This window comes from Urocampus carinirostris, chromosome 3 (assembly GCF_059441175.1).
Source record: "Urocampus carinirostris isolate Australia breed hairy pipefish chromosome 3, RoL_Ucar_1.0, whole genome shotgun sequence".
NCBI classification, from domain to species: Eukaryota; Metazoa; Chordata; class Actinopteri; order Syngnathiformes; family Syngnathidae; genus Urocampus; species Urocampus carinirostris.
The window spans coordinates 57,026,709-57,050,834 of record NC_142351.1 but is presented as its reverse complement, the minus strand read 5'-3'; the positions used below and the strand labels follow the sequence as shown (position 1 = coordinate 57,050,834).

Here is a 24,126-nt window from a genome sequence, read left to right as displayed (position 1 = left end):
TGTATGGAGGGCTGAGTATCGGCACGAATATTTCGGACATCGACGGATATCGGTATCAGGAATTTTATTTATTAACCGAGACTCTTTCTCCCTTTCTACTCCTCCTCCACTCCTCCTTACTACTCACCCGGCACCTTCTGATTGGGTAAGCGACCGGGGACGGAGCCACTGTAGCACGAACAATAACGTTAGAGCGGCAGCTCAGCTAACTCATCCTGACGTGCCTATTTCCTTGATAGAAAAATGTGTTTGCGATTAAGAGACCGTAAAAATTGTAGTTCACTCGTTTTAGAAAGGCACGTTCAGGTGGAGACTAATATATTAGCTCTTATCATAACATTAGTTTGGCATGTTTGTTATTGAGAGAGATGATTACTTCAGGAGTGCTCACACTTTTTAAGTCGTCAGCTGTGTTTAAACTGAAGTCACATCGGTTGTATTTTCTTTTTCTTTTTTTGTAAAAACAATAATAATTCAGGGGCCTATTTAAGTTTGTTATGTACTTTTACACAAGTTGCTGCTAAGCCTTTATATCCTGAACTGCTATTCTTTGGTTTAAGTCAAAGATAAGTCACTTCAGATTTTAAAGAGCTATTAAAGTTTTATTTAAATTAATAAAAAATGTTCTTTGTTTCTTTTTGCATTATTAAAAGGTTATTACACCTATTTTGAAGCTTTAACAACAAATGAATATCGGTTTCCTCTTAATACTAATAATTGGTATCGGTATCGGCCCTTAAAACCCATATCGGTCGATGCCTAAGTTGGAGCTCTGCAAATAACAGGTCTCGGTGCCACCAAATTTATTATGTTACTAATACTAATACTAATTATGCAGACAGTTTTTCTTACAGACATTTCCCTTTTTTAAATGTAACTTAAATAGATAAATAGTATTAAATAGTATTCTTTACATTGAAAAGTCAGCCATGGAGTTCTGTACACGTACATAATTAGTTGGACGTGAAATAACGTAAGTAAACCTTCCGTTAAGGACCCCATGATTTTATTGGCTGATTGACAAAAGAAAAACGGGTCTTCTGTCAGTCGGCTAAGTTGACGATGGTCCTCTTACCTTGGCCAGATGTTCCAACCATCGTCCCAACGCGATGAAGACAAAGAGCATGGGCGGCGTGTCAAAAAAGGTAACGGGGCTTTGATTGGCTCTTTCCGCCATAGCAACGATGAGCACCACGCATGAGTAGGCATACGCAATGGAGGTGGCCAGCACGATCAAGAGGTCCATGTTGGCTGCGCCGTGTTTCAAAGAGCGATACGCCTGCATGTAGAAGTAACGACCCCCAAAGACCTGCCGCCAGACATAGACAAGAGTATGGTGTTAAAAACGGGAGAACCGTGTTGAGGAAATGATATACTGTACAACCCAAATAAATATTAGGATCTTTTGACCCACGCCATGTTTCAGTAATCAGCAGGAGGCACGACACGTATACACCTTGGGGTATTGCACAAAACCAAGATAAGGTATTAGGCCTGAAGTCTATTGCATGAAAGCAGAATACATTCAGCTCTGCTCAGTTAATATGGTGATTTATTCCCTACAGCTATCATGCTCCTGACCAGCCTAACTACCAAACTAAAATTATCCCCAGAGATACGTCTAGCACCTTTACTATCTATCATGTGAAAAGGAGGACGTTTTCTCCACGGATCCACAAACTTCAATTAGGTCACCCATTTGGACGGCAAATTTGGTCATAAAGGAGTGATTCTTTAACTCCAGCAGACAAAATGCCCGAAACATTGGGGAGAGTGGATTGGAAACTATTTAGACCGGGGATCGCCATCCTTTAAGGTGAGAGCTACCTTTTTGTGATGAGCACAACAGGCCAACAGTTTGATATGCATTTCTAAAACAACATGTTATTACTATGTTGTTACCAATTTTAATTGCAAAAGATACCGTCTGCCATATCAGATATTTGTGTTTATTTCAAGTATTATGTTTCTGATTTATCTTAAAAAATAAATATGTATATATATATATATATATATATATATATATATATATATATATATATATGTAACGGGTGTAATATAACTTTTGTTTTATTGAAATTCCTGCTGAAATATATGTAAAGTTTTTGGTAAGTGTCCTGCAAAGATGAGTCCAACAGTGCCACCTGCTGGTATGGGGTGGGGTTTGGTTTTGGCTTCTGACATGTGATCGGGAGGCGGGGTTTGTTGGCAGTCTACGGAGAGAGCTGCTAACGGTAAGACACATCTTTTGGTGCTCCACAAAAGAAGTTAATTTTAAACATTATAACCACAGCTGACAAATCTCTCAACATGCACAGTAATGTGATTGATGTTGTCAAGCTGTTTGGATTTATTTTCGTTTTGTTTCTGTTTTACTAAAATGTTAATTCCCCTTGTAGAGATCAAAGCTATCAGAAAAGCTAATGTTGTGACTCATTTCATCTGTAGGTAAATTGTATCCGTTTTTATACTCATTGTTCTTATTTCTATTTTCTCATATATATATTAAAAAGGGTGATGTTGGTTAAAATTCAGGCTAAAGAAAATATGTTGAATTCATTGTAAACGTTAAAAATCCACTATACGATCTCTTGTTAAAAGTATCTTGTTAAAATGGATGTAAAAATGTATTGTGATATTCTAAAATGTATTTTATGTAAATTGAAAAGAAAGCTCTTTGATATGCTTTGTTGGGCTGTCTACAGAGAGAGCTGCTAACGAGATCAAAGAGATCAAAGCCAGTAGAAAAGCTAATGTTGTGACTCATTTCATCTGCAGTAAACCTCATCATCCAGTCCAGCGTGAATGTGGATCTTTAGTGGGACAAGTGCACCGCGGTTTTATATATATATATATATATATATATATATATATACACACACCGTATTTTCCGCACTAGAAGGCACACCGTGTTATAAGGTGCACCTTCAATGAATGATATATTTTAAAACTTTTTCCATACATAAGGCGCACCGCATTATAAGGCGCTATAAGTGCATGCTGGTTTAAGATCAGGTAATTGTGCAATTTTGTAATTGTAATCCTGTGCAGTCCTTCGAGACATTTTTGTGATTAAGGGCTATATAAATAAATGTGACTTGACTTACAGTAGAGGATGTAGTTACGTTATGCAACCATTAGATGGTGCCGCGCTAAAGGGAATGTCAACAAAACAGTCAGATAGGTCAGTCAAACTTTATTAATAGATAACAAACAGGCTTTCCACAACTCCATTCACTCCCAAAATGAATAAACAGCTGTTTTATTATTTTCTCTGAGGTAAAGCATTTTCGTGACACATCTTTAACATCTTTGAACAACAGCAAGGCATAACATTTTACTTTTCCTCCATTTAGTCAACACGCAAAAAAAACGGCTGATACTGTTATGGTAAATTAAACGTTAGTGCAATCGCAATATAGTGACACTCGTAATGTGCAAAAACAACAAGAGCGAAACAATAACAATAAAGCAATAACATAATAACTGTAAAATGTAAAACGTAAACACACACCAAGTAGGACCACCTCTTAATTCTTTAATGTTAAGTTCCCGTGCCAGCGCTGTTGCCTTCATTTGAATAGTTATTGTACTGACACTTCTACTTGCTGCTCTTTGTTCAACAACCCACTGTTCAAGTGTGTCCTCTAACTGTGGCCATCTCGCTTTATTGCCATGGAAACTTTGTTTAGTCTTCCTTACTTGGCGCAGCTTATCCTCATGCTTCCTCCACTTCCGCACCATCGATTCATTAATGTTGAACTCTCTCGCTGCTGCTCTATTTCCGTGTTGTACTGCGTGATTGATCGCCTTGAGTTTAAACTCTGCGTTGTAAGCGTGTCTCTTAATAGGAGGCATTTCTGGGTCTTTATACAAACGCACAAATAAAAGAGAATCGTGGTTAAATATTTCCGAGTATGCACAGCGCACTTTTTCTACGCGAAAAATGGAGTCGGTGGCTGCTTCTCCTAGTTGCGAGACCTTGCAATTCAATATTGATCCATATATAAGGCGCACCGGATTATAAGTCGCAAAGTCAGCTTTAAAAAAAAAAAAAAGATTTTATGTGCGCCTTATAGTGCGGAAAATCCGGTATATGGTTAAAAGAAGAAAATAAATACTTAAATAGAAGATATTAGCGAAGGCTTATTTTTTGCATTTTTTGCAATTTTGTGTTCTAATGGCAAATACGTTTAAGTATTATTTCCCTTTATATTCTAACAATTTGTGTTTACCGGGAGGAAAAAATGGAAAAGGCATCTGCTTCTGACTACCCCTTTTCGAACATGTGTGACATTATTTCGTTGTTGATTCATTGTTTTTGTCCTGTTTTTATTTTTATGTTCGAAATAAAGTTTTCATTCATTCATTCATTCATTCATTAAAAAAAAAAGGAAAGGAAACTTGAATTGACAAAAATGGTCAGAATGCATGTGGTATGATTCAACAAGTACAAGAATACATTGTCTAAGTTTTCATTATGTTTTTATTGTAGTTTAACTTTTTATTTTAGTTTTTTTCCAGCAACCACGTAACCCTCGGGAGGACAATGAATAATTGGACGCATAAAGTGAGCAAAATTATCTTCTGACAAAGCAATAACATCAGAAAGGTCATGTTTTTACGCCATGTACCCTGCAGCTTCAGCGTTTGATTGTCATACTTCAATATGCCACTAGAGCAGTGTTTCTCAACCGGTGGGTCGGGCCTTTGCCTTGGTCGAATAGTCTTAAAAAGAAGAAAAAATGACTCGCGGCTACACTACTTAACAGTAGATGGTAATAATGGCCTGCTCAATCTCTTTTACATGTCCAGTTAAGCATTGTGTTAGAAAGGGACTGCAGCTCATCTTATTGGGATTTTATTGGTTTTATTTTCTTTTTCTGCCCGCAATAATGGGTCCCAAGAAAATAAATAACTACACAATTAACTAATTATTAGTGTTTACGTATGTAACTGATTTATATTTTACATTTATTTCAGTATGTAGCTATACTAAAGCAGTTTTAGGAGGTGGCTTATATGTAAGCTGATATGTGAGTTTATACGGTACTTCAAGTCATTTTATTTATGCTGGCTAATTTGTTCTTTGCAAAAAAAAAAAAAAGAATATATTATGCAATTTAAAGCTGATATACTATAACTATTAAATTGGAAATATTTGAGAAGTGAAAATTCTTTCTTGTTTGGGTCATGTAGGGTCTTGTTTGTCGTAAGGGTGGAATGGTAGGTTGTAAAGTTAGACCAGTTGAGAACCACTTGCACTAGAGGGAGCTTTCATAACTGTTTTTTTAACTTCAGATAATAGCAGGATTATGTAAATTTAAGAAAAGAAAAATACCTGGACAGGTGTGCAGAGCAGGAAGAAAGTCAAATTGAGGATGGAAAGGCCAGGCAGCAAGTTTTGCTCCTCCGGCATAGCGCCACCATGCTGCTGGTGCTGACTGTCCATAACCATCATGTATATCATGAGGCCCATGACTGGCAGGCCGAAAATCAGGCTGAGCAGGAAAGAGTTCTTCCACCTGCACTCATCAAAGGTAAACATGCCCCCTGTTACTTTTGCTTATAAAAAGAGGGTAATCAAGTGAAGAATATTTTGGGCAATTAATTTCATATTATAATTTGTGGAATGAGCAACAGTAGTTATACATTTCAGGAAGTGTTACTCTTGCTATTAGCTGGCAATAATTACAATGGATAACGGAAATTGTCAACTGGGGATATTGGATCGTGGCCGCATGGGCGTTGTTCATTTTAGGCTGAAAAAAAAAGAAATTTAGATACCACGCACGACACAGACTTGCTCACTCAGCGCCAGCTATCAGCAACAGTCGATTGGGGATAATGAATCATAGCCAAAAGAGTGAATTTCATTTTAGTCTGGCCACAATGGCACGCTTCAGTAGCCTAAAGCGAAAGAGAAAATGAGCTCAGCCAGCCCCTGCTCTCAGCAATAGTCGACCAGTGATAATGGATTGTGCACGGGTGCTGTTCATCTTAGGTGGGCCTTGACGACACGTTCCAGAGATCCAACCGTAAAATAATTGCAACATAAGAGCTGCCAGGCCTGTCAAAAGTGAGCTCTGCCGGTCCCCGTTTGCAGAAACATGCCATGAGGGATAACGGATCATTCAGATTCAGCCAATCAGAACTGGGCTTGCTCGTGTGTTGTCTTGCTGCATGATCCAAGAGCACTTGAGTCTGACGCCACACACTGATTGCCCGACATTCTTCTTCAGGATCTTCTAGTAAACACCAGCTTCTTTATTCTGTCACCCAGTTGTCCTGGTTCTGGGGCAGCACAACAGCCCCGGACAATCACACTACCACCACCATACTTTACTGTTTCCACTATGTTTTAAATGCTGCCATTTTTACACCAGATATGGACTGCACACCTTCCAAAAAGTAAACTATTTCCAAAGGTTTTAAGGATAACCAAGATCCTTTTTGGCAAATTTGAGACAACTATTTTTGTCCTTTGTGACAGCAATTGTTTTCGTCTGGGAACACTCCCATGGGTGCCATTTTTGACCAGTGTCTTTCTTATAGGGAAGTCATTAACACAAAGCTGAACCGAGTCCAATGAAGCCTGCAGTTCCTCGACTACTTTTCGAGGTTCTTTTGTAACCTCTGTGATGAGCCACTTGGAGTAGACCACTCCTGGGAAGGTTTGCCACTGTTTCCGGTTATCTCCATTTGTGGATAATGGTTCTGGCAGTGCTTCACTGACCGTTTCGGCACAGTGGATTTTTTTTTCTTTTATGTTATTTCTTCTTGAATTTTGTTGGATCGTGGCATGTCAGTTGTGTTCTTGAGATTGTGTAGCTAACCTCACTTTGTCTAAGAGATTCAATTTAAGTTACTACTTGATTCAACACAGGTGGTGGCAATCAATTTTAGACATGGCCTATGGAACTGAACTCAGCTTTTTCCAAAACTGGAGTTAGTCACGGTTACTTTGTGATTTAACAAGGTGGGGGCAATAACTTTTTCACTATTGGCCAGATACATTTTGAATTTTGTGTGCCCTTATACATGGAATCAACATTTCAAAACTGTTTTGTATTTCTCTGGGTTGTCTCTGTGTGATGTGTGATATTAAAATTGGTTTGATGATCTGAAGCCTTTTTAGGTGATAAATATGCAAAAAACGCAGAAATCAGGATGGGGCAAATGCTTTTTCACGGCACTATATTTCTTTTTAGTTTAAAAAGCTGGAAAATAAAAGTGAATCGCTTGGATAATGTTGGAGCACATAACATAAAGTTGTTTTTCACATGACCTCCCCAGTAAACAATGTGATAACCAAGTTAGATACTTGCTGTCGGATCTCTTCAGAGTGGTCGAGGTTGCTCTTGAAGCCAGTCGTCTTCAGTGTTGCCTCAAAGCCTAGGTTCTGTAGGGAAAACAGATCTTGAAGCTGGATCCAACAAGATGTCCGGCCAAATGAGTTTCACCTGAACGATGTTGATGATATCTCGTGCTCCCACAACATCTGGGTTGAACTGGATTGTTGCCGTTTTCATTGCCAAGGCCACAGAGGCGGAGATGATTCCTTTGGTTCCCGTGAGCTTCGACTCGATGTTGTGGGTGCAGGATGAGCAGGTCATTCCTGTAATCTATAAAAACGCATAATGAAGTTCCGAAACAAACAGCCCTTTAAGACTTCTTGTGATTAAACGCTATACAAATAAAGATGATTTGATCCCAATTCAATAACCCATAAGAAGGTTCATTTCATTTTGAAGGGCCAGGGCCTGTTTTTATTTTCACGTTTTTTTATAATAAACTCAAAAAAAATAAATTAATCAAAAAATACTACAACTACTAAAATAACCACAACTGTAATCCCCGTTAGTTGAGGCTTCATACTTGACAGCTTCAGGACATCACAGGTAGAAAAATATTCCGTGATCCATTATTCCAGATGGCATATTTCTGCGATTTGGGGCCAGTATAACAGGGCTAGCGTCCCTATTGTTGTTCTGATCACCAAAAAGTGGACTGCACTCCTGTAGCCGCAATGTATTATGCCAAATAGCATATTTCTGCAAGCATGCGACCAGTAGAGCACACTTTTTTTGTACCCGGTGTATCTTTTTTTGCTGTCATTTTGGCCTAAAATGAACAGCACTTATGCAGTCGCGATACATTTAATGTAGTGCACTTGTCCTGTCCCATGTGCAGAAGAACACCCCCAAAGCTTGGTGCTACCACCCCCACGCTTAACAGTAAGGATGGTGTTCTTCGGATTGTACTCTTCATTCTTGGTGGAATTAAGACCAAAAAGTTCTATTTTGGTCTCAACTGACCGAAAAACTTTCTCCCATGAACCCTCTGTATCATTCAAATGGTCATATGCAGACTTAAGACAGGCCTTGGCATGTGCTGGTTTAAGCAGGGGCCCTTTCGTGCCATGAATGATTTCAAATCATGACGTCTTAGTGTATTACCTACAGTAACCTTGGAAACGGTGGTCCCAGCTCTTTTCAGGTCATTGACCAATTCCTGTCGTGTAATTCCGGGCTGATTCCTTACCTTTTATAGAATCATTGAGACCCCACGAGGTGATATCTTGCATGGGGCTCCAATCTGATTGAGATTGACTGTCATTTTTAGCTTCTTCCATTTCTAATGATTACTCCAACAGTGGACCTTTTTTCAACAAGCTGCTTGGCAATTGCTCCGTAGCCCTTTCCAGCCTTGTGAAGGTGTACAATTTTCGCTCTGGTGTCTTTGGACAGCTCTTAGGTCTTCGCCGTGTTACAAGTTTAAATCTTACTGATTGTAAGGAGTGGATAGGTGTCTTTATGCAGATAACCTAAAACAGGTGCATCTGATTCAGGATGACACATGGAGTGCAGCAGGACTTCTAATGGGCGGACGAACATGTCTTTCAGGGTCAGAATTCTGTATGATACACAGGTGTTCAAATACTTATTTGCAGCTGTATCACACGAATAAATTGTTAAAAAAAATCATGCATTTTCATTTCTGGATTTTTCTTTTTAGTTTAACTCTCTCACAGTGGACATGCACTTACGATGGAAATTTCAGACCCCTCCATGATTTCTAAGTCGGAGAAACAGCGACATAGCAGGGTGTTCAAATACTTATTTTCTCCACTGCCTGTTTCCACCCAGTCAAGCGCTGATCCAAATCAGACCAATAACATTTGAAAAGAACAGTTTTGAATCATCTCACATTAAGTTCTAGTTTTGTGTGTGTGTCTGCGTTGTCCTCAATGGTCCTGGCGCCAAAACCCAAGTCCTCGATGAGCCGAGCCACAAATAGAGCATCTATAAGGTCTGGGTTATATTTCACTTCTGCTTTTCCAGCCATCAGGGACACCAGGACAGAGATGATCCCTGAAGAGGAGTGGACCATATAAAAAGATTAGAAAGTGCAGAAAGGTTGGATGTGCGTAGTTTGTGGTGTCCTTGAAAGGTTGAAGACTAAATCTTTTTTCTATTGTGTTAAAAAAACCCAACTGAGTTCAAACAGTCCTTGTGCTTGATTTTCATTGCACACACCTGCTTTTATAAGGGATATTCAGGGCAGAACAACCCCCCGAAAAGATTGTTTTACTTTGCAGCCATCTCCTGGCTTAAAGTCAGTAAAGGGAGCAAGGAAGCAGACAATCATGTCCGCTCCATCTAGGAACGCGTATAAAAAAATACGCATTCCTTGACATATGAGTATTTTGAAAAAAAAAAATGCGTATAATGATGTTCATCTCAGTAGGGTCGCAGGGGTGCTGGAACCCATCCCAGAAATCATCGGGCAGTGGGCAGGGGACACCCTGAACTGGTTGCCAGCCAATCGCAGGGCACACGGGAACAGACAACTCACTCGCTCATTCACACCTAGGGACGATTTGGACCGGCCAATTCACCTGAAATGCATGTTTTTGGAGTGCCCGGGGGAAACCCACGCAAGCACGGGGAGAACATACAATCTCCGCACAGGAAGTCTGGAGCTGGATTTGAACCCACGCAGAAGGTTCCCAAGACATGAACTGTGCCGCACATGCGCTAACCACTGCGCCGCCGTGCTGCCCATATAATGATGTTGATTTTTATTATTATTATTTTTTTGAATCTGTTCTTTGTTTTAGCTCAAGGAGCCTCTGAATAATACACAATATCCCTTAGAAAATATGATAGAATGATAGTAATTCACAAACCAATCGTGATACAGTATTCTTTTTGCCATATCGCCCCACCCCTATTGGTCAGAGTTAGAGATAAGATTGGACCAAAAAAATCCAACCGACTTGAGTCGCGTGTACTGTATATAAACTCGGAATCGACCAAACCCGCCCTGACCCGACGGATTAACTTGATTTGATGAACCGAGCCCAAAGTGAACCCAAAGCTTTACTTCAACCGTTTGTACTTCAGAGCTGAAGTGTGTGTTTGGGCTGAGGTATGCAGCTTCGGGTCGAATTAAAGGCCGACTCTGTCAAATCAGATAACAAGCTGCAAACAGTGCAATATTTGGCCAAAAAGCAGAAAGAACATCTGTAAACCTTGTAAGCTATTGGCGAGAAGCGGAAATGACGCAGGGATGACATCTGACTTGAGCAACGTAGAGAAGAATCGGCGCATCAACCATGACACTGAGATCATAATTTTCTAAGGATTTAGTCATTTGGAATTGATGATTTGCTAAGCTTGTTCTGTATGATAGAATTATCTGAATAATATAAGTTTGGCCGCAGAGCCGAAGCTTGTTACTCAAATAAAAGTACTGATATTTCAAAACAAATATTGCTCAAGTAGAAGTAAAAAGCAGTCATGGAAATAATTACTTGAGTAAAAGTAAGTGAATGCAGTGCAGATCCTCCATGAAGGGGACGAAAAAAGAGACAAAGAAAAGAGAACAAAACACAAGAAAAAGCCCGGCCCGAATTAATAATTGACATTTTAAGCCCGAAATTCTTGTGTAGTTCGGGCCAAAGATCTTACCACTAGTCAGAGTTACTCTATTGTTCAGCCTTACATTTAATCCAATGTAAATTTTGGTACTTATTAATATTCCAAACCTATAAAAACTAAGAAGTGATCAAAGATGTATACATTCATGTGATTACACACATAACTCACCTTTGTGTTTTAGGAGGTTCCTCTCGATGTTGGCCACACAAGAGGCGCATGTCATTCCCTTCACGCTGATGAAGCATTTCTGCACTTTAATGTCCATGTGCAGGTTTGCGGCCGTTGAATGACATCCGGTTCCGTTGCTTAGTCTGGTTTCGCAAGACCAGCCCGAAAGGTCGGAGAGTTCCGAATTAACAGCCGCTTCTTGAGCCTGGTCTGGTTCTGATGAAAATAATAACGGCCATAACATATTTACTTTTACATTTGAAAGTTTAGCATCAATCATCTCTAAAGAGATGTCAGATTAAACTCAATGCCAGGATCCAACACGCCACCGTCCTTCAGGGGGATCCGAAAGGCAGATGGACCGGATGGCACATCTGTTTTTTATTACCTGAACCTAATTATAATTTTTAAAAAAACGGTACTTAAGGGCTGTGCCGACAGCAGAAGTCATTGGATCGATTTTTGTATTGATGTTCCTGCTTGCCTATGCTTTCTGGCTCCCATACACCATTTGCGATCAGTTCTTGACTCTGAATTTTGCATGTCGTGACTGTTTTCCGGACTGTGTTTTCTTTGCTACTCGTTTGCCCCCATCTTTAGTTATTTCCCTTTGCTTCCAATAAACTATTGTCATTCAGCCGATGTGTGCTTGGGTCTTGCTCGCCAAAATACTTGAAGACGCACTTAAATCGTTACGTCTGTGGAACGGTGAAATACTCGCCGCAGTTAATTGTGCTTTTTGTCAATCTGCCATTGACGTTAAGCCCACAAGGAAGGCCACTAGAAAAACACTTCATTGCAGTGGAGAGGACGCATAGCTGGTTTGTTTCTATGGTAGCCAAAGCAAGGTGAACATTGGCCTTTATACATTTTTTGTCAATGATGGAGGAATGATTCATTTTCCACAAAAATAAAACATTTTGAAAATATTGATGACAAACGTTTTGGGGTGAATGTGATACTTTATTATTGTATATTTTATCATATAATATTGGGCAGAGATACTACCCACAGTTTTCTTATTACTTTAAAATAAATTACCCAATTTTGATGGTCTGTTTTAAGATTAATTGCCCATTTTTCCAATTTTTCTCGTATAATTGACATTTATGAGGGTTGTTATTTTTACACACTTATGGAGTTGCTTGAAGAAAAAAACAACAACGCTATGCCTTTAGGGGCATGCAGTTATACAGAAACTACTAAGGCATTGTATGGAAGAGAAACACAATTATTAAGGGCTAGGCTAGTCAGCTATCTTGCTACATGTACTTCCAATTATCAAACTTGTTTTGACAGTAAATAACACAAAACAGAGGTTTGGGGGAAGTCGACACACCTTTTCATTGGGTTAAGTCCAGAGATCTGCATGCTACTCAAGAAAACATCCCAAAAAAACTGTGGTTTCAGAATATCGACAACCTAATCTTTATCACACCGTCTTAAGTAGTTGCTAAGAGTTGCTATCTGTTTTTCTAAATCAAAGGTTGCTGGATGTCAAAATGGGAGACAAACACCTCCTTTTGTTCTGGGCTGCCTGTGAAGGAAAAAGATTGACCAAGCCAAAGTTTGGTATTTGTCCTGCTAAGTTGATTTTTTTTTCAATAACAAAAATGATCACCTACAAATCTTAGGAAAAACATACCCTTTTGTATCTGTTACATTGACATCACCGGTTTAAAGACAAACGATGCGCCTACCACATAGTGATGCGTCAAAGCCCATGTCTTCTATTAGTAGCCTGATTTGCCACGGCCTTGTCAGGCCCAGGTCAAAGGTTATTGTTCCCTTTTTATTATTTGCATGCTGAGTCTATATCAAAACTTGATTGCTAATAAGATTTTCGAGAAGGGTTGTTCAAACCTCACTTTGTGTTTGCTGTTAAAAACGTCATATTGGAATATAATATTGTGAATGTGCTTAATTGCTGTTGAGATTGTCATGATTGTTTTCTGTGATTAGTGTCAATAAATTTGTTCAAACCAAAAAAAAAAGTTGTCGGAGGTCATCGATGATGAAAGCAAACCATTCTTAACACATTCACTGTTAGTGAGAGATATACAAGTCAAATATATTTTAACTGGGCTGACGAATTAATAAAGTTAACGGAGATAAGATTTGCTGAAAAATCTCTTATTTTACTGTTATAATGACTAACACACCATACTAGTCCTTGTATGTCTCCTATTTTTTGTTTTAAAAAAAACTACTAAATAAACATAACTTGACTTGCCATTTTAGCAACAAATATTAAATGAATGTCAAAGTTATTAAATATTGCTTGATTTTGTAAACGTTTTTTAAAAAGGTTGGTATGTTATTCGTGATTGTTGTGGGTATGGTAACCTTTATCGTCTTTGGTAGTTGAGTTTTGTCCTTTGAGTGCTGCCGTAGCGCCACAAGATGGAGACCTGTATAGGTTACCAAACAGGTGTTGGGGGCTTTGTTTGAGCCTGAGCCACAAATTTTTGATCCCGGGTATTCAGTATAACTCCTGCTTCATTTTGTTCATAAAGAAGGACTGATTTAGCCAGTAGAAAGATGACTAGACATTTAAGCATCTTTGGTGAGCGCAGTGAGGTATGTTTGTTTCTTTTGTTTTATTGAAGCATTACATCATGTGTGAATTTGTATAAATGCATTAACCTCTTTGATCGATTGAATGAATGCTTGTTTGATGTTTTGAATTGATACACAAAACATAGGGTGCCATGTTTGTTTCATGTTCAAATACCCCGACACAAAGTTTTCACGGTTCTATAATAAAAAAGATGATTCCCCTGCAACTAAAATAAGACACCCTATTCATCAGTCAATTGCAATTTGAGGGTTGCCACAATTAGGATTGGAAAAACGGCTTGTTTCCTGTCGGTTATATTTGGCATAACCGGTTTAAAGATTAACATTGCGCCTACCTTGGAGTGAGGCGTCAAAACCCATATCCTCGATAGCTACCCTGATTTGTTCCGGCCCCGTCAGGCCTGGTTCAAAGGTTATCGTTCCCTTTTTATCTTGTCGTGACACGTCTACACCGCGGACCCCCGCCATCCTGGAGATCTTCTCGTCAATGGCCCGCACGCACGAGCTGCAGGTCATTCCTCCGATCCAAACGGTCACGATCCGAGTCGTATCCTCCCGCCAGTGGCTGACAACCGCAGATGAATCATCAGCTAGTAGAGTAGTCTCAAATCCCATCTCCTCAATCCTATCCTTCAGTTCCTGTCGCGTGACATAAAGGGGTTGAAAAGCAACCAGAACCGATTCCTGTTGGAGTATCGTCTGTACGCGAGAGACCCCTCGCAGGGTGCTGAGGCACCGCTCTACGGACTCCACGCAGGAGCTGCAACGCATGCGGTCAACGTGGATTCGTGCTTCCGACTCCACCTTGAAGCCCATCCTCTGCAGCTCTTGGGCGATCTCTGCGGCGGTGATCTGAGAACTGGAGTAGTCCACCTGGATCATCCGGCTAGGAGAGCCGTACCTAACCGAAATGACACCGCTCAGCCGGGAGATCTTGCTCTCGATGGCTTGGTGGATCGGGTGGTCCGCGGCCAATCCCAGGAGTTGAAATGTTTCTGTGGCGGCCTTGACAGGAGGCCGGAGATCACTTTGGCTGCCGTGTTCGTAGGCCAAATTGTCAATGGCTTGCTGTAAAAATAACAAGAATGTTTTCATTCTTTTAGCTAATTAGCACTAAATCAACCTTTGTACTGAGTTTTTTATGCAATACTGAAAAACAGTCTTTGTAGTTAAGCTTAGCTCATGCTATTTAGGTGATAAATTTATAGTTCAACTCAGTAAAACCCAGCGTTTTAATATTACCAAGTTTGTATTTTTTTCTAAAAAGTGATAGAAATGTTTTTTTGTTTTTTATGTTCACTTTCTTCACATCGACAGTCAATTTTTCCCTTTAGGTTTTTCTATATTTGGGCCTTACAAGATTAATAGACACTTGAAATAAAGAGAGAATACATCAATGATATTTTGAGCTAGTTTTTTAAATAATTGTATCTTTCATTTATTATTTTAAAATGACATTTTCTTGTGTATTGTACCATCAAGATGGGACTTTATCATTAAGTTGTGATACATTACAATAAGAATAAATTCTATTTAAGTTTCAGATTAAGGCATGGGCCTCAAACTATCATCCGGGGTCTGCGATAGGCCACCGGGATGCAAGTTTGAGACTCCTGCTTTACTCCAAATTGGGTGAGCTGCATTGTGTTGAAAATGAATATTTATGTTATGTTTTTAATAGAATTAGTCAGTTTTTGAAATGCTCACAATTAACGCAAAACAATATATAAGGTCCCTGTTTAAAGCACTTTACTGTAGTTATATTTTTGTTGTGTTTGTCGTATTTCCGAAGAGGGATTTTAGTAGTATCTCTTGAAAAAAGCAAAATAATAGGTCCCTGTGGTCAAACACTAAATTTGATAGTTTTGTAGTAATTTAGCAGTAATTGTGTAGTATTTTTTAGCAGTATTTTTTGTAGTAGACCCACAAAGGGGCAATGGGGACACAGCTGGCACTAAAGATTTTTTTTTCTTAGTAGCGCTTTATTACCAATTAGATATGCTGTCATTCTACCACCATTTTTGTTCAGCGGGCCGGATTTAACAAGCTTGCCGGGCCGTAAATGGCCTGCAGGTCATGGTTTGCCTAGCCCTGCTCAAAATGAAACTGATAAAGCAACATTCACATGATTTTGAATGTGACTCGGCTTAAAGTCAGCCGGTGGCACCTCAAAGGGGTCAAAATCAGCTCAGTGTCTGGGCATTGAGACCAAACTGTACCGTCACCAAATTTCAGCCAACATTTTTATTTTTCTGGCTTAAAGCCGGCCTGTATGACTTGCAAGTTACGCAAGGTAAAGTTATTTGAAAGCTGTCATATTTGAACTGACCCCATGGAGGGGGGGTCAAATGTTGAAGGCCCACCCTCTGTCTTCTCTTTGCTTTTGGCAAATGGCAAATAAAAGTCTGCATAAGGACTGTTGTGATGTCCAAAGTACATATTGAACAGATGTAAACAAAGCAGATTCTGGTCCCAAAACATGCATTTATGATGTCAAAGCCAAAGATTGCAAGGATGTTTACCCCAAAAACACTTCAAACACCTTCTACATAATTAGGAAAATCAATTCTGCAGTCTAATAAGATGTAGCTTTTCATGTTTGAAGTGGAAGATTAGGTCAGTTGACTGTTACCATGGCAACGGCAGCTACATGCAGAGATGTTGACCAAATGTATGTTATCCAAAAGCAGTTACGCGCGTTGAGGTTCTAGTCTGAGGCAGTCAGATTTACAAATAAATCGACATCGTATTCACATTGCACATTTTTTATTCTAAACTTATCGTTATATATTTATACTATTTTTTTTACTTGTTACTCATTTGTATTGTTTTATGGCATGTTTTCACATTCAAATGTTTATTGTCATATGCACAGTAAAGAACCACGTTTCCCTACACAATTAAATTCTTACTTTGCTGTCCACACAGTTGCCAGCGTAAAAATACAAACTAAGAATTAAGAAACTTTAAAGATGTATAAATAAAAGAATATTACGAATATTAAAAGTAAAAGATGCACATGGGAAAATAAGTAATTCAATGTATGCAGTATGTTGTACGTATAGCATATTTGACAATGAAGTTGATCAGTTGATTGGCAGAGCAAGATAAAAATATACAAACTGAAGCATAAAACATGTCTTGGCTCACCTGTGCCAAATTCATGGTGCACAGGCCAAATGTGGCCCGCCGCATCATTTTATGTGGCCCACAAGACCTCAAAATGTCCGAGTGCCTAGAAATAGATGGCTGAAGAGTGTTTTGACCAAAAACTACATTTCCCACAATGACGTCATCCGCAAGGTTATGGCTCAGTGCCACTACACATCAGTATTTCCATATCGAGTAAAATTGTGAAATAAATTATCCTAAAAATGTTTAAGAGGATTTACAGTGACATCTCTAAATAATAGATAAACGTAATCCCGGGAAAATAATAATAATAATAATAATTTCCTTGTATTGTCATTCTGTGTAACAATGTACACAGAACGAAATGTCGATTGCACCTGACCCGTTGTAGCGAGCCGATGCAGCCGCAGCCAACAGAGGGCGCCGCCGACCACTTTTTAAGTCTTAGGAATGACTCGGCCGGGGCGCGAACCACCGACCTCCCAGTCTAAATGCTCGTATCTTTAGTCCCAAAAGTGTCAAGACTTTACCCTAAATGGCTAATACATATTTGGTTACTTTACATAAAGGAGTGGTGACATTTATTTTACACTTTAGTTACATTTCTTAGTTGCACCAGGCCCTATTTGGACAGCCATTGTGCTTATGTGGCCCTCTGTGAAAATGAGTTCGACATTGTTGCCTTAGTTGATAAATGAAGTCAATGTGCTGCTCCATTTGGAATGATTTTTGATGTGCATTTAACCTGTTACGATGACAATATATTTGCCAAGTCGCGTAGAATATAATTAATGTCATCGTAACATGTAGAACGCACAATGAAATTGACGTTTGTCTCTGGTACTGTGACTAAAAATAGTGTTGTAAAAAGATGGATCCATTTCATTAATAGTATTATCTTACGACTTTTGTTCTGTGAAGAATTCAGAAGGGTTTTTTGATTGTGGATTTCTGGAAAACAATATATTTTCACATTTAGGCACTGCCGAAATCGTCACACTTTTCCTGTTATAAAGTGACCCTGGTCCCCGAACGGAGAACGGGAAAGTTATGTGGCCCTCACAGTATAAGGTTTGGGGACCCCTGCTTTACAGCGCTCATTATTTCGACAACTTTCGTTTCCTTTAAGACAAAGTGTGCGAATTTGTATTTTTGACAGTATTCGAGCGGGCAAAAGACGACAATGTAAAGCAAACCTACCTGTGCCTGCGAATTGTGCAGGCAACATGCGCGCTTCTCCCTGCAGCCACTTTCGACCATGCACAACTGTTCCGCCGACCCATTCTTATTTTTGGGCAGCTTTGAAGAGAACATGTCCGATTTAGTTGCAGTTGCAGCGTGTTGGGTCTTTTTACGTCGATTGGAGAGTGCAAAAGTCGGCAAAGGGTGAGACAAGGGCGAGAGAGAAAGAGCGAGAGAGAGAGAGAGAGAGGGCGCCTGATTGGGGTTATGCTGATAAGATTTTCAGCGGTCAACATCCAAGCTTGTCATTTTTGGCCTGTTGGCAGACTTCGGATAAAACAGATGGGAAAACGTCATATTAATGCAGTTTTTATGTTGTGATTTCAAATGAGCACCATCAACAACTATGTGTATTTTGAAGAAAGCTTTTACTTTGAAAATTGACACTTCCACGTGAAAGTAGGTGAAGAACCTGGACTCACTGCAATAGGTATAAAAATAAATTAAAAACCCCATGGTACCTATTCTCAAAAAGGTTGTAAAATTATTAATACAACAAATTTATACAAGACGTGCTTTAAAAAAGTTTGGATTTTAGAAAAAAAATAGCATAAAACAGGTTAGAAAATTAATTAAGACTACAAATTACAAGCACACTTATTGAAAATACTGTACCCTGTGCTTTTAACTGAGCCACAGTGACAACAAAACTTCATACTGTCAATTTGTAATTTGTTTAGAGAGGACAAAATGTAGTATTTGACTGTATTGTGCAGTGAAAGATATGAGTGGTTACAAACATGTCTGCTCCCTTAAGGTGAGTCTCGTGTTAGGAAATCGAAAAGTCTCGACCTATGAGTATGTTAGAGAGTGCCTATAGATTTGCTTGTTATTTAAATCAATGAATTTTTATTAAAGCTTTTTTTTATCACTATATGCTAAATAATACACATTGTGCCTTTTAAAAATTATGAAACTGGTGCCAGGATTTTAAAACATTCCCTACTGACAGTGTCTCTTGATTTTTATATCGAAGAGGTTGGGAAACACTGGCCAAACAAGTGTCAGGCACAGCTTTATTATAACATTTACGCAGGAATTACCACTTAATTTTTCCTTTCTGAAGTTGTTGTGAACATCTGTGCTAGGCCTGAGCTAATGTCAGTTCATATTTTTGTAAATACACTTATTTTTAGGAATAAAGACATTTCAAACTCTGCTTTGAGATCTAAAATTGAAAAGGAAAAATACTTTAATTCTTTGCAGCACAATCAAACCAAGAACATGTAACAGATTGTATATAAAAATATTTTTATTTAGGCTCAAATACAGAACACTCAAATTCAAAACTTGGCAGGGAAAAATAATCACATCTGTTATAAAAGGCCAACTACTAAAATAAAACGTGTCCTGAATCTCATTTGATGCCTCTAAATGAATAATTCATAAAGCAAAACGTCAACACAGACAAAAGAAACAGGACAACAAATCAGATGTTTGAATGTACTCTATTTGACCATGTGAACAAAACGATGCATTTGAATACATATCGGAATGGAGAAAAAGAAAAGTGACTTCACTGCAAAAGAGAAAAGAGTGGAACTGAGTTTGAAATGTTCAGCGTTGCCGGTCCCAGCGCCAGATGGAAGCGTCATCGCACACGGCGATCAAAATGCTGCTGTCTCGGCTGAAGCTGGTTTGACGGATGGCCGACGTGCATTTGGGGAGGGTCAGCGTGGTGGACCTGGGGAAAAAAAACAACGGAGACTATAAAATACGCAGATCGGATACCATTATTTTTCTTTTATGTCGACTTTTGGATAAACTCACTTGGCTTTGTGTGGATCTTCCACTTCTAAGTCCCAAACATAGAGCTTGCCCACCTGGTTTCCCAAGGCCAACATCTATCGACCCAAGGAACATAAATAAGCAGAAAACGTGTGAAAATCATTTTAACAGGAGACTGCGCATTATTTGATCATTTAATGTTCCTGCATATAATGCAACCAAAACGAGTGCTAAAAAGTAAAAAAAATACAGACACTAAACGGTTCAATTGCCATTTCTTTTGCCCAGCTGTTTTGCGTTTTTTAGCAGCAAGATGGTAGACAATTATATCAGCTCCCTTTAGATAGGGCTCGTGTTACGCAAAATACATGCTAGTTTCTCAACCCATGAATATTTTACAAACCATGTTTATATTATCGGTCATGCATTGTTGCACATTTAAAATCAATATTGTTTTTCTAATGAAAGATTATTTTTACAATTAGGGGGTACTATATAATACACACTGTACTTATAAGGCTACTTTCCAGCAGCAAATCTACCAATATACAACCACACAATGAATTGCTGATAGTTTAGTGGTAGGGGTGATAAATGTAGCAAAAATCCTCAATGTTGGCAGTTGCTGAGGTAACGGCTCTAACTGCTAATTATAGCAGAAGGGCCAATGACACTAGCCACTGAAACTAGTCATTAGCTGCTAAAATAGCCAACCGCTAATCGCCATAATAATGCCCGAGCCCAAGATAAACAATTTTTACTGATAATTCGGAGCACTCCCACCGTTACTGAAGATATATGGAGTTCTATATTACCATCTTTATTTGTGTATAATGGTTTCACATCAAGGTGCAAGCATGAATACTGCCATAGTGACGGATGCAGAAGTATTTACCTTCAGCTACAAGACATCTTCACAGCTCAAAGGAATTGAGTGGTCATTATTTGTCTTCCATTTAAAAAAAAAAAAAAAAAAAAAAAAAAAAAAAAAAAAAAAAAGTCAAACGCAGGCTTTCCTTTAAACAATTATTTGCTAATCATCCATACCAAATAATTTACTCTTCACATTGTAGAGAAAGTGGAGGAACATAGTTAGCTTGTGAAACATCACAACCGTTTGTTATAGACAGGGGGTCACCTACCTTTTTAGTCTGAGAGCAAAAGGTGCATAGAGCTACCTAAAACTTCATGTAAGATTAAATTTACAAGACAATCGCAGTGACCCATTTTTAGAACCCGTCTGCGAGCTACTCGGGTGGTCTTTGGGGGCTATCCAGGCCCCGCAGGCACTGCGGGGAGACCACTGCTATGGACAATCTTTTGCTTTTACAGAATTCTTTAAACAATCCAACATGGTCAAATTGCCCACGGCTACTAACTGTTTAGTTATTAGGTTTTAATTAGTATATTTATAATAGATACCGTTTTGCACTCAGGCATTTAGATTGAGAACACAACAAATCAAATAATTGACTTCCTGAGGTGATCTCGATATGTAAAAACTACTTCACCTTCTGCCAGAAGTCCATGGAGAAGCGCATGTACCAGATGTCGCACTGGCTGTAATCGAAGCGTCCGAGAATGGTGACATTGGATTCGTTGGGCTTGATGTGATCAATGTTGTCCTCCATCTTTCCTGGCTTCCAGCACACAATGGCATTTTCGCACGACTGCGGGAATTGAAAGCGGGTGAGCGTGACGCTAGCCAAATCAGACTCATTGACAAGGTCTGTACCTTTGAAAGAATGAGGTCGCCGAGCCACCGTACGCAGTCAACGTAATTTCTGTGAATGTCTCGGGTAGAGAAGTCAGGAAAGTGTATTTTCTGTGACACAAACGGCCTAAAAACAGAACCAAGAGTATGACAAAAAAATAAAGTAAAACAAAAGATGCTGAGTCATTTCCTTTCAGACTTACCTGTTGGTTTTGGAGGGGTTGTATTCATAGGACCCGCGAATGGCCTTCTGCATTCTCTCTGAATTGATTCGCCAAAGTTTTAGGGAGTGGTCCATTCCACATGACATTATCTTTTCCCCCAAAAGGTCAAAATCCTGCCATAACGTTTTGAAAAGAAAAAATGTTAAAGCAATTCACAGTTGATAAGCTATTTTTTAATGAAACATACAGCACTCAAGACTTCATCTCGGTGACCTTCCACTCCACCAAATATGGCCACTAATGTGTCGGTCTGTACGTTCCACAGACGCAGCGCATGATCTGCAGCATACACAGGATGTCTCAAAGACCTGAACAACGCGTGGGCAACATTTGGATTTATCAGGATGAAACGGTACCTTTGCTGACAGACAGAAGAAGATTTGGATCCCTTGGGTGAAATTTCAGCTCGTTGATTGCATTTCCATGACCAACGTAGTGCTGCAAAACAAGAACATACAAAAAAATCTTAACTAAGAATACACAATTAGTGTGCCTTTAAGAGAAATGAGAGCCAACCTTTATGCACTGCATTGTAATGTGGTTTATAATTCGGATGATTCCCCGAGAGCCTGCGACCGCCAATAGAGGATGACTGGTGTTTGTGTCATAAGTCCAGGCACAAGTGTAGAAATTTTCATCTGCCTTTGCACGTCTTGGGTCAAGAAAACAGCCCAGTATTAAATGCTCAACATGCAACACAAAACAAAAACAATACAGCTCGACACAACTTCATAACCAAGGATACGTCGGCATCCACGTAAGATTGCAGGAGTCTGATTTCTCCTTGGGAGTGACATTCATAGAGAGTGACCTGGAGAACAGAAGGCACTCTTTACAATTGAAAAAAAGTAAATGACAAGACTAAATTGTTTCAAATTATTAGATGCACTGGAGGGGTTATTCAGAGTTATAAAACATAAATATTACAGTAATTACTTTAGGATGATATGTTGAATAGCGGGGTTTTAAGAGCTCACTACACACTACAAATTTTCAAAAGTTAGGTCACCCTGTTGCTCCCGACTGTGGCAAATACCAGTGGGTCTCCCTCCTTGCTGTGCCAGTTGAACTGGACTCCAAAAAGAGGCTGGCCATGGTCTTCCTGCAAGAACATTTTTTGTTTTAATTCTTAGAGGCAACAGGTAGAAACATTAGCAATGTCATGTGTGTGTATGCTCCCACTCGTAAGCTGTTGACACACTTGAAGGAGTATTTGCACTTTTTGGATTTCCATTTGCCCTTGCCCCAGCTTTTCCTGCCCGGGACGCTCGATGTGTTGGTGGGCGTGTCAGGACGTTCTGCGTTGGTGCCACTTTCAACACTTGCAGCATCATCCTTATACACAATATAAATATAACTTCAAATAAGCCAACTAGTTAGACTAATACAAAGATATATGAGCTGACGTAAAATTAGTTTCGAATTGGTCAAGTAGACTTAAAAATGTAAAGCAAAACATGTACTCTTGTATCTCAACACCAACTGTAATAATAACTTGGGCTAGTTGCTACAGCGACTGCCGGTGTTTCATTGCTCAAAATTGTTTTTTTTTCTAAAAACACACCAAAATGTAGGTAATTTGATAAAAATATGCACCCGACTTGCTGATGTTAACGTGCACGTTTGTGAGGGTAGATACCTAAAGTGATTTATATGATGTTTAGCACCAGGACAAGGAGTTAAGCTAGCTAGCTTTCCTTCTGAGCTACTTTAGCGCAAGTATGCTAACTTGAGTCGCCAGCGGCGTGAATAAAATTTTTGTCGCTCAATGATGGGAACTGCAGTTATGCACTTACGTTCTCGTCGGCTGATAAATCCGGGTTGCTGTTTTCGTCACTGCTGAGCTTGTGTTTCTTGGCCGCCACATCTTTTCCCGCTTGAGATGCGGAATCAGACATGTTCTTATTTTCCCTCATGTTGCTTTAACTCCGCCTTTTCCGGTCGGCGGCTTTGGAAGGCGCAAGGGAAGAAGGGAGATGCAGTTCCTTTAGTTTTTTAATGTAATTTTTGCTGCGCAGTTCTTCGATTTTATGAAATGATCTGCATTTTACATAGCGCTTTTCAAGTCAATGACTTCCCAAAGCGCTTTACAATGTGCTCCAATAGCGGCCTTGCAGCCATGTAAGGCGCTAACCTGCTTTTTGGGGGTATTAGGGGTTCAGTGTCTTACCCAAGGACACTTCGACATGTAACACGGACGAGCCGGGATTCGAACTGGGATCCCTTGATCCCAAGATGAGCGCTCTACCTCCTGAGCTACTGCCGCCCCAAGTAGACTTAAAAATGTAAAGCAAATATATATAAGTATAAGTCCACTTACTATATAAATGTAAAACGATCCTTGCAAAAAAAATAACACTGCTTCTAGATGATGTAATAAACATAATGCGTG

At 39.3% G+C, this 24,126-nt stretch overlaps 2 protein-coding genes across 2 annotated transcripts in view; both read right to left on the bottom strand.

Moving 5' to 3' along the window:
- Nucleotides 1–18,195, bottom strand: part of atp7b (ATPase copper transporting beta) — a 37,984-nt gene extending 19,789 nt beyond the window's left edge. Inside the window, exons 1-8 of the mRNA XM_088332616.1 lie at nt 18,027–18,195; nt 14,030–14,762; nt 11,115–11,330; nt 9,211–9,374; nt 7,464–7,625; nt 7,329–7,402; nt 5,342–5,525; nt 1,076–1,309 (exon numbers count right to left, since the gene is read on the bottom strand). Coding sequence (XP_088188742.1) covers nt 1,076–1,309; nt 5,342–5,525; nt 7,329–7,402; nt 7,464–7,625; nt 9,211–9,374; nt 11,115–11,330; nt 14,030–14,762; nt 18,027–18,140 — 1,881 coding nt within the window. The 5' untranslated portion in view covers nt 18,141–18,195. The remainder of the gene's footprint in view (nt 1–1,075; nt 1,310–5,341; nt 5,526–7,328; nt 7,403–7,463; nt 7,626–9,210; nt 9,375–11,114; nt 11,331–14,029; nt 14,763–18,026) is intronic.
- A 1,302-nt stretch (nt 18,196–19,497) lies between these two features.
- On the bottom strand, nt 19,498–23,697 carry eed (embryonic ectoderm development). Its single transcript, XM_088332615.1, has 12 exons — nt 23,531–23,697; nt 22,917–23,069; nt 22,744–22,836; nt 22,480–22,545; nt 22,251–22,376; nt 22,091–22,172; nt 21,922–22,013; nt 21,714–21,847; nt 21,532–21,637; nt 21,308–21,466; nt 19,839–19,912; nt 19,498–19,752 (listed from the first exon to the last, which is right to left on the bottom strand). Exons 1-12 carry the CDS (start codon nt 23,648–23,650, stop codon nt 19,626–19,628), a joined length of 1,332 nt encoding a protein of 443 aa, XP_088188741.1. The 5' UTR covers nt 23,651–23,697; the 3' UTR covers nt 19,498–19,625.
- Nucleotides 23,698–24,126: the final 429 nt, after the last annotated feature.